General features: G+C 55.8%; 1 protein-coding gene across 1 annotated transcript; it reads right to left on the reverse strand.

Annotated features, from left to right (window-relative positions):
* Nucleotides 1–430: 430 nt before the first annotated feature.
* Nucleotides 431–10,264, reverse strand: LOC101959274 (cytochrome P450 2B4). The gene is made up of 11 exons (XM_078033347.1): nt 10,171–10,264; nt 9,879–9,934; nt 9,054–9,276; nt 8,683–8,880; nt 7,342–7,368; nt 7,005–7,165; nt 6,170–6,346; nt 5,326–5,467; nt 4,661–4,848; nt 2,364–2,505; nt 431–642 (listed from the first exon to the last, which is right to left on the reverse strand). Exons 1-11 carry the CDS (start codon nt 10,262–10,264, stop codon nt 431–433), a joined length of 1,620 nt encoding a protein of 539 aa, XP_077889473.1.
* Between the last annotated feature and the right edge of the window lie 277 nt (nt 10,265–10,541).

Below are 10,541 nucleotides of genomic sequence, written 5' to 3' on the forward strand. Positions count from 1 at the left end.
CTTATATCTGTTGGTTACTCTTTATTCCCTTCCAGTCCCCTGTGGCAGGTCTGCAAGGACAAGAGTTTTGTCTGTTTTGCTGTGCTGTCCCAGGCACCTTTGAAGCAGGTCTTTTTATAACCCCATTTTACAGAGGAAAACTGAGGCAGTGACAGGGAAGCCACTTGACCAGGGTCACATGGCCAGAATAAGTGTCAGGGCCAGGATTCATTGAAAAACTTTCATTTATTCAGGAGATGTTTACTGAGCACCTACTGTGTGTCAGCTGCTCTTCCAGGAATCAGCAGTGGCCAGGGGAGGGACGACCCAGACCGTGGAGTCAGGCTCCGGAGCCTAAAGGTGGCCCCAACAAAACCCTCTGCGCTGTGCACAGGGGGAGCCGAGGCCAGGCGCTGGGGGAGGCTCAGGCTCAGGCCAGGGGGGGGGGCTGTCAGGGCGGGAGGTGTCCTTGGGTCTGTAGTGCTGTCGCGGCTGCAGGATGAGCTGGAAAGGGGGTGGCTGCTTCCCGAAGCCACTGTCCCGGGGCTGCAGGCAGGGCCGAAGGGGGCAGAGGCGAGGTGGGGGAGAAGCGCTGCAGCAGCCACGTCAGGTAGAGGAAGAGCTCGGCGCGGGCCAGAGCCTCTCCCGGGCATGCGCGGCGCCCTGCGGGAGTGGGCGGCGCCGAGCTCAGCGGGGAGGGGGGGCGGGGAGCGGAGGAGGGAGATCCGCCCGGAGGAGGCGGGGGTGCGCCCAGAGGGTGGGGGGTCCGGAGATCAGGGCCCGGAGAGTCCGGTACCGACGAAGCAGGTCTAAGCACCTGAGCCCTGGTGCCGTGGGGCAAGCTGGCAATGCCGGCAACTTGGGAGGCTGGCGCAGGAGGATCGCAAGTTCAAGGCCAGTCTCAGCAACTTAGAGAGGCCCTAAGCAAAAGTCCCTCAAAATAAAAACTAAACAAGGGCTGGGGATGCAGTGCTTTGGTAAAGCGCATCTGAGTCCAAAAGAGAAAAAAAAAAAAAAAAAAAAAAGGGCAGGGGGATTGTGATTCGGAGGCTGGGTGATAAAGAATGGAAGTTTATTTATTTGGCTCAAGTTCTGGAGGCTTGAGGATCAAGAGTGTGGCGCCAGCATCTCCCCAGGGCTTCTGTGTCCTGGTGACTCATGGCAGAAGGGCAAGTGAGCAGGTGTGTGAAGCAGAAGAAACTGGGGTGAATACATCCATTTGAAATGAATGAGTCCCCTCCCAAAATTATGCTGAAATTGCATTGCCATTGCGACAGTATTAAGGGTGACCTTTAAGGGGTGATTGGGTCGCCAGAGCTCGACCTCAACAGACTGATACCTGTTATTACAGGACCTTCAAACCAAAGACCATGAGTTCAGCTCCATATTCCCTGATTTCCTCCTTAAAGGGGTACTTTCTTTTTTTCTTTTTTGTTACTGGGGATTGAATCCAGGGGTGCTTAACCACTGAGCCACATCCTCAGCTCCTTCTTATATTTTATTTAGAGACAGGGTCTCACTGAGTTGCTTAGAGACTTGCTAAATTGCTGAGGCTTTGAACTTGCAATCCTACCTCAACCTCCCAAGCTGCTGGGATATAGGCCGGCACCACAGGGCCTGGCTTTATTTATTTATTTGTTTGTTTATTTTTTTGTTTTTGCTACATCTCCAGCTCCTGAACTTTCCACCTTCTAAAACTGAGCTGAACAGACTCTTTCCTTCAGAGCATGCCCAGCCTCAGGTATTTTATTATTGGAACACAGACTATGACCCTAGGCTCACCTGGTTTTGTAAACTGTGTGTGTCAGTTGGTATTTGGGCTTGCCTTTATTTAGACAAATTCCTGAAGGAGACACATAAAACCATAAGACGTGTTTACCTCTAGGTCTTAGGACCTTCAATTGGGGGAACAGAATCAAAGAGAGAGACTTCACTTTCATTGTGGACTCTTGTTCTGCTTGACTTTCAAATCAAGTGTTTGCACTACACATACAATTAAAAACTAGTTTAAATAAAAATATTTGCCAGTGTTTACCCAGCTTGTAACTTTTTGGTAACTCTAACAAAAGTGATCATTGAAAAAGCATTGAGTATTTTGGATTAAATATGCTTTGATTTAGAACTTGGGGAATTAGTCTTTTTTTTTTTTTAACTAAGCTTTGGGTGTTTTTTTATGGCCTAACACAATTTATAGTTTCTGAGTGAACTATGTGCTCTCAGGATTCAGTGTAGCTGGGGCAGATTTGTATTTCCCTTCCCTGAGCCTGGCTGTAGCTTCTATCTTCCAAACCAGCTATCAGAAAAGCAGTAACTAGTTTAGGTTAACAAAAGAGGACCAGAGAGGGCAGGCCTCCTCCCTGGAGTCACGCAGCATGGACACTGACCTGCAGAGAAAGGCAGAAAGGCAGGGCTTCTCCTAAAAGCTCCGCCAGCATCTAGGAACCTCTGAGGCTGGAAACAGGACGGGTCTTGGAACTGGTCAGGGTCGTGGAGGACGGAGTGGAGCAGTGGGAACACCGTGGTGCCCTGTGGGAGGAGTCAGCACAGATCATCCACCAGGTCAAAACCTGGAGGGGCTCCTGCACCTGAGCCAAAGCCTCCTGGGCCTAGTCCACCTGGGAACAGCAGTGGGGGCAGAAGGTGTGCTCTGAGGTCCGAGGAGTAAGTCCCAGCTCAGTTCCTTCCCAGCGGGGTGACCTGGCAGGTGACTCCTCTCTGAAGCTTAGTCCCTGCTCTTGTAAAACGGGCAAAACAACTCAGAGGGGTCCAGGAAATAGGGAGGGTGCCCTTCCGGTTGCCATGGGAACGAATCCTACTGTCAATTGAGACGCATTTACTCCACCTGAGCCGCCCAGGGCGCTGTGGTGTCTGTTGCCCCCTGTGACCACCGTGTGACCACCGTGTGACCACCGTGCGGCGGACCCGGAGCTGTGGCCCCTGTCCCGAGTCTCCAGATGGCCTCACTTGGCCCGGGAAAGGTCAAAATTCAAAATCCCAAGAAGGGTTCCCAGTGAGGGTGCTTTGTTTTTGCAGCACCGTGAGGTTGGAAGATGGCAAGTCGCCCCCATCTGTAGCGAGAAACGCTTGTCACCTAAACAGACTCAGCCAGCGCTTGTTATTATTGCCGTCGGTATTGATGGTCATCGCCCTCGCTCAGGGCTCCCCCTTAAGTAATAATAACCCGTGAGAACACAAGTCTGTGCCCGGCACCAGCAGGACCCGAGTCCCAGAAGGGCTTTTTGTTGATGCCAGGCATTTGAGACAGGCCTTGTGCCCAGGGGAGGTGCCTTTGAAGTCTCACACAGGTGCCTCCCCAGGACCGTGGCCGCCCTGCTGCTGCTTGTGCGGAGTGACCGTGGAACAGCTGGAACAGCCCCGGCGAGGGCACTGTTTGGATCCTCCTTTGCTGTTCTCGCTGCTTTTGCAAAAGTCACCCGTTTCCTGCTCCCTCTCCCAAAGGGCACCATTTTTGCTGTCAGTTCGGGCAAGTGAGCCAGGCAGCCAATGCTAGGACATCTGGGGCCACTGAACTGCTGAGGAGCTCGGCGGGTAGATTCTCCCACTCCCTAGGACAGACGCAGATGCCTGACCAAAACCAACAGACACTCCCCTCGGCACCATGCCCAGTGGCTCTTGAGGGGCCAAGGAGGCCTCGAGGAGGAGGAGGAGGAGGAGGAGGAGGAGGAGGAGGAGGAGGAGGAGGAGGAGGAGGAGGAGGAGGAGGAGGAGGAGGAGACTGCTGGGTAAGTTCTGAAGGGCAGGGGGAGCAGGCTGTGGGGCTGTCTGCAGAAGAGCACTCAGGACAGAGGGAACAGCCCGTGCCAAGGTCCTGAGACAGAGGAGCCCTGGAACATGCAGGGATACTGAGGACGCCACGGTCCTGGATTGAGCAAGAAAGAGAGTGTAACCAGCCCAGAGAGAGGTGTCGGAGCATGCAGGGTCTCCTGGGCCATTTGGCTTTTATTTCCAGTGAGATGGGAGCCATGGAGGGCTTTTGAGCAGAGGAGGGAGGTGGTCTAACAGGTTTTATTTTTTACTTATTAGTTTGGGTGGTACTGGGGATCCAACCCAGGGGCACTTAACCACTGAGATATATTCCCCAACCCTTTTCATTTCTTATTTTGAGACAAGGTCTTGCTTAGGTGCTGAGGGAGGCCTCAAACTTCTAATCCTCCTGCCTTAGTCTCCTGAGACACCAGGATCACAGGCCTGGCTCCCTAATGGGTTTTATAAGACCACTCTGACTTTGGTGTTGGGAACAGACATCTGGTTGTAGTCATAATAAAAAACAAACAAACAAACAACAACAACAACAACAAAACCCTACAATTTTTAAGCATTTACTATGGATCCCAACTCACTGGATCTCTATAATCAGTGTAGGTAGTATATTAATGCACATTGCATAGAAAAGGAGACTGGCGTTCAGAGAGGTTGAGTCACTTGCTCAGGGCCACACAATTTATACGTGGCAGTGCTGGGATTCCGGACGTCTCCAGAGCCCTAGTTCTAACTGATGTACTCTGGTACTCTGCAGTCTCAGTCCTCCTTGGGTTGAGGGACATGGAGTGAGGGTCGGGTTCTGGGAGAACCCGAGAACCTAGTACTGGGAGGCCCAGCCTTGCAGCTCCTGTAGGAGACCTGACAGTCCAGATGGACCAGAGGGACCCACACTCTGTACCTTGGGGATGTGGTAACCATGGAACTCTGTGTCTCGGGTGACGGCACGGGGCACTCCCAGAGGCATGATGTCCGCAAGCCTCTGGATCTCATGGAGGGCCGCCTCTGTGTAGGGCATCCGGGGCCTGTCCCGGAGGCAGGGCCGTCTCTCTGGGCCCACTACTTGGTCAATCTCTTGCTGTATGAGTTCTGCTCCCTCCGAAAAAGGGGTGGGAAACAGACCGTCTTGACTGTGGGAAGGGCGATGGCACCTGCTCACCTCCCTACCTCCCCTTCCCAGACTTCAAACCCAGGATGTGTGAACTATAATTTCCCTCCAGCTTCTAAAATGGATGTTCCCACCAGGCACCGTGGCTCAGGCCTGCAATCCCAGAGACTCGGCAGGTTGAGGCAGGAGGATCGCAAGTTCAAGCCAGCCTCAGCAACTTAGTGAGGTCTTAAGCAACTTAGCGAGCAACTGTCTCTAAATAAAAATATAAAAAGGGCTGGGGATGTGGCTCAGTGGTTAAGCACCCCTGGGTTCAGCCCACAGTGCCCCGCCCCCCCCCAAAATAGGTTGTTCTCCAATTCCTAATCCAACCCCCCAGCAATACAAACTGGCCCTTGCACCAATTTGAAATCGGGCTGGGGAGGGAGAGGGCCAGTCCCGTAACCTGGGCTCCGTACCTGTAACCTGTGGGAACTTCAGGAGGATCAGGAGCCCGTATCTGAGCGTGGTACTGGTTGTCTCCATCCCAGCAAAGAAGATGTCCAGAGCAGAACTGAGCAGATTCTCTTGGTTGAATTCTGTGTGAGGGTCTCCCTGCTCCTGCACACAAAAGCACAGAGTATCTGAGCTAGAGAAGGATTCAAAGGAACCATCCAGCCCAGGGGAGGCAAATATGTGGCATGTGTACATTCACTGCCAAATTCTTTGCCCATAGCAGGCATTACCAATTAATTCCAGTTCTCTCTCTCTCTCTCTCTCTCTCTCTCTCTTTAGTTGTAGATAGACATAATACCTTTATTTTATTTGTTTATTTACTTGTGGTGCTGAGGATTCAACCCAGGGCCTCACACGTGCCAGGCAAGCGCTCTCTCACTGAGCCCTATCCCCAGCCCTTTTTATATTTTATTTACAGACAGGGCCTCACTAAGTGGCTGAGGCTGGCTTTGAACTTGCGATCCTCCTGCCTCAGCCTCCCGAGCCACTAGGATTACAGGCGTGTGCCACTACACCTGGCTGCAGGCGTTTACTTCACAAAAAACCTCAGAAACCTCCTCAGATCCCTGTTATCAACTGAACAAAGACAACACACGAGATGGAGCCTGGTTACAGCTGCAAATCTAGACCAAAGCTCCACTACCGGCCCCCAGATTTTATGAATAGAAAACTCGAGATTTGGAGAAAATTGCAACTGGATACACAGGAAGCTGAAAGGCCACAGGGGGGATTCGTCTCATTCGAGGGTGCTGCAAGAACCTCAGGCCCCCGAGACCCAGAAAGGAGCGTGTCTCACTGCAAGCCCACCTGCTGCATGCGGATGAGGAAAGCATCAATGAAGTCCCGAGGCTGAGCTGGGTCGAGAGAGACCTGGTGCTCCTTCACCACCCGGGCCACAAACTCCTTCTGCTTCTCAAAGACCTCAAAGAGCCGGTTGTGTGGTCCAGGAAGGTGCCTCAGGAGAGCGGGGAAAAGACCATATGCCTAGAGGGAGAAGGAGGCCATGGAGAAGAAATGTCTTAGCACCTGCTGTTCCCTCTGCCTTAAATGCTATTCCACACACTTCCTCTCTGCCCCCACCCCCACATCAGCTTGCTCCTGTTCACGGCTTAGGTGTTCCCTTGGATGGAATGTCCTCTCTGTCCTCTAGAGAGCCTCCTCTGACCTCTGGACCCTGCCGGGCAGTGCCTCTGAGGTGCCACAGAGCCTCCCCATCCTGGCCCCGACTCCTCAGCCTCTGCCTCCCTTCCCATCCTGACCTCCTCTCTGTGCCTCCCCACCCTGGCACTGTCCATCCTAAGTGGTGACTGTCTCATGACAGCCCTGGAGTGAGGGCTTCAGGAGGGAGTCCCTGGTCACCTCTGTGTCCTTGGCAGCCCCCAGCACAGGCTGGCATGGAGCGGGGGGTGCAGTGGGTGCTGGCTGGCTGTCACAGCCTGACTACTCTGGGTCACCCGGGTCTGGCGATGGGTCTGTGTGTCCCCCTCAAGGCCGTGGGCCCCATAAGGACAGGGCGGGGGCTGCACCCAGCGGAGAACTGGACAGACAGAGGTGTTCCTGGTGGCCCTGAGAGTTCGACGGGACCTGGGAGGAGGCCTGTGGCCCTGGGGTGGTGGGGCGACTGGAGAGGGGACGTAGGCACCTGCACCCAGCACGTGTCCATCTGCTTGAGGTGTTCGGCCAGCAGCCCCAGGAAGGCCTTGAAGTCCTCGTCCTGGTAGTGGAGACGGCGGCCAAAGACCACAGAGCAGATGATGTTGGCCGTGGAGCGGCGAATGGGGAAGGTGGGGTCCAAGGGCGTTCCTGTGGCGGGGAGGCCCACACGTGACAGCCCGGGGGTGCCTGCTGGGCACTCATCAGACCATGTCACTCCCCTGCTCTAAAACATTCCATGGCTCCCGTGCACCCTCCAGGCAGCCGTCAAGCCCTTAACGAGGACAGAAGGGCCTCCCACGTCTGGCCCTGCCTGTCACTCTCACCTCCGCCTCTTGCCACCACCCTGTAGGCTACAGAAAGTTGGAAGTTAGAGTAGGCACAGACAGTTCCTTCGAAGAGCCTCCTCTAAGCCCTCCCAGCCTGGTCAAGAGCCTCTCCTGAGGTCCCCATCGTGGCCCAGGAATGTCTGCGCTGCGAGGGGGGAGCACAGCGCTCCTGGGAGCCCAGAGGTGGCCCCGACAGCCTGGCATGGAGGGGGACGGGGTTGGTCAGCCGAGACTTCCTGGAGCAGTGCGTCTGAGCCGAGACCTGAATGTGCAGGATTTGCAGCTGGACAGGCTAAGGAGGGGGACACACATTCTGGGTCAAGGGTTTGGTTCTGTTAAGGTCCCGAGGATGGGCGTCCGGGAGACGGTGCAGGTTGTGCACTGCTCCAAGGTGCGGCATCTGAGGGGCTCCAGTGACACTGCAGACACCTGGATTCATACTGTTGTGGGGACAGACGAGGCAGGGCACCGGAGGCAGCAGGACACAGTTTTATTTGGCTGCAGCCAGGTTCAGGGGGCACAGCTTCTGCTGTCATCCATCAACCCCCTGAACCCCGAGTTCAGGAGTTTTATACCCAGCAAGTGAGGGGAGGGGCTCAGAAGTTCCCAGTCTGCAGAAGTTCACATAAAGCAGCTTTTTCTCTCACTGTTTTGGGCAAGTTAACCCTTCAAGGACAGCACCTGAGAAGGGGGGAGCTGCTTCTCCCCTCTCCTTCCTCCCCTGCCAGCGGTCACCATGGAGCCCAGCTGGTAACTTCTCTCCTCTTTGGAATGTAGACATCTCTGTGAAGCCCAGCCCGAGGCCAAAGGTCTTGTCTGCACATTTCTGCAAAGTACTCTACTGGATACATGTTTGTGAAAACTAGTAACAGGGTGTCCAGCCCCTGGAGGGCTGGTGTCTTCCTGGCCAGTGGCCAAGTAAACAGGGCAACAGGAAAACAGGGCGTTTATCTCCACTGAACTCTTTTGCAGACTCTTCTGCTGACAGTCCTAAACCCAGCCTGGTGGGGATGTCCGGAGCAGCCCAGTTAGGACTTTTCAGTGGAGAAAGGGGGTGACACTTCAATATATCTATGATGACAGCTCAGGCGTCCTGAGAAAGGGGCACCCTTTGTAATTCGCAGAGGGGAACCTATGGCCCCAGCAGTAGCTCTGCCCTGAAGCTCCCGGAGGTTTTAAATTTAACATAAAACTTACTCTCCTATTGACCAAGGAAAAAGAATGGATGGCCACCAGGAAGGAAGGCGTAGGGGCTGGTCAAGGCCACAGGTGAGGGGGGGGCGGACTCTCAGTAGGAACTGGATTCCCACCCGCGCTCCTACACTTGCAGGAGCCCTCAGACGCACACGTGTGTGCACCACGCACCCTCCCCGCCCAGGCTCTCACCGCACGTGCGCTCCAGCTCCCGCTCCAGGCAGCCCACCTCCTCCTGGATCCGCTCTTCCAGGCTCCGCCTCCCCAGGCCCAGGTCGCGAAGAGTGGTCAGGGCGAACCTCCGGAGGGTCCTCCAGCGCTCGCCCTGACTGAAAGCGATGCCTGCAGGGAGCAAGTGGAATATTGTCACAGAGAGGGAGGGGAGGCACAGAGAGGTTAGGTAACCTGCTGGCTGTCACACGGCAGAAGGGGCCACACCTTCTGGCTCCCAGCACGTGGGCACTTACACAAGGCGCATGGATGTGCCCGCCACTCCCGCTCCCCTCCAGCCTCACCATAGCCCCGGTTGGTCTTCTCCGAGATGGCCAAGTCTGCGCGCCCTCCGAAGGCGTCCGCTTGGTTCACTGGAGCCTCACGCACCGCCTGGGCTCCGCACAGCACCACCACCGGGGTAGGGCCCAGGCGCACCGTGAACACGGGCCCATACTGGTCCTTCAGCTGCAGCGACAGGAAAGTGACCTTGAGCCCGGAGCTGCCCAGGGCCTGTCCAGAGTGTGTCTGCAGGTTCTGGGCAGGGGGTCGTCTCCTACGGCCTGGGTCTCTGTCGCTGTCCTCCGAGTGTGTGTCTCTATCTCACTGTTTCTTTTGGTTCCTGGGCACCGCTGGGCACCTCAGTCTCTGTCTCTGATTCTCAGTGGCCCGTCTTGCATGTCTCCACCGAGCCCTGCGTGCTCTGTTCTATTACAGCCCAGGTTCTTCCAGGGCCCCTTCGCTGGTGGCCACCTCTCTTGGTTTCTCCCATCTCACGATGGTCTCTCTGAGGTCCCCCAGCCTCCTTTGGTCTCTTGGTCTGAGTGTCTCGGCCTCTCTGTGACAGCCCGGCTGGCTCTTCCTGTGCACCTCGGCCCACCCTCTCTGTTCCTTCCTGGCTTCAGCTCCTGTCTCTTGGTGATCCCTGCGTCTCCTCTCCTCCTCCTTCTCTGTCTCTTCTCTTTGCTTGTCTCTATGTCTCTTCTTACCCCTGGGTGTTTCTGATTAGAAAACCCTTTTCCTCCTTGCTGCCATCTTGTGCCCCTGTCCCCTGTCTCCAGGGTTACCTGTCCTGGGAGGGGGCGGGAGCCGCAGAGGGAGCCTGGGCTCTGAGCCCCTTCTGGGCTTACCCTGAGCAGAGCCTGGAGGAGGGGTGCCCCCGGCAGCTGCAGGAGGTTGCCCAGCCCTGGGAGGGGGGGTGGGCCCGGGGGCAGGTCAGCGCCAGTGTCCTTAGCCCTGCTCCAGAGGGCCAGGCCCACCAGCAGGAGAAGGAGGAAGAAAGAGAGGAGAGCCATTGGGAGGGCCATGGGCTGGGCAGGCCCAGCAGGAAGAGGAAGGAGCTGTGCGAGCCCCTGCAAGTCCCAGGCACAGGCGGGGAGGGGCAGGCAGTTCTGCTGGGATCCTTCCCACAGCTTTCCCTGCCTCTCAGCGTCTGTGGCTCCCAGGTCCCTCCTCGGCCTGTCTCCAGCCCCTTCCAGATCTCCCACTTCTTCACCATCTCCAGCCCCTTTCCCATGTCTCTGCCCCCCTCCCGCCTGACTGCTGCCCCTCAGCATCATTTCTGTCTCCAAGGGTGGCCCCCTGTCTCCAAGTGTCTCTCCTCCCGTCCTTCACCCAAGGCTGGCAATGGAAACGCCTTGCCCTTGGCATTTAGTGGACACGCACAGATCAAAACGGATGCTCGCAGAAGAGCACCTGGAGGCCACACCAGAGCGTCACCTTGACACTGGGAATCGCTGTGTCCATCTCTGTTTCCCTAGCTTCTGTCTTTCCTGCTGAATGCTCTCTCCTGA

The sequence above is a fragment of the Ictidomys tridecemlineatus genome, chromosome 15, assembly GCF_052094955.1.
Source record: "Ictidomys tridecemlineatus isolate mIctTri1 chromosome 15, mIctTri1.hap1, whole genome shotgun sequence".
Taxonomy (NCBI): domain Eukaryota; kingdom Metazoa; phylum Chordata; class Mammalia; order Rodentia; family Sciuridae; genus Ictidomys; species Ictidomys tridecemlineatus.

Bases quoted from the DNA above. Each gene is read 5' to 3' on its own strand.
- LOC101959274 (XM_078033347.1), bottom strand. From the start codon at position 10,264: ATGGGAAAGGGGCTGGAGATGGTGAAGAAGTGGGAGATCTGGAAGGGG. The intron at 7,166-7,341 runs GTGAGAGTGACA...TCCCCGCCACAG, and splicing joins GGTGGTGGCAAGAGGCGGAG to GAACGCCCTTGGACCCCACC. The intron at 5,468-6,169 runs GTGGGCTTGCAG...TTTTGTGTGCAG, and splicing joins TCCTCATCCGCATGCAGCAG to GAGCAGGGAGACCCTCACAC.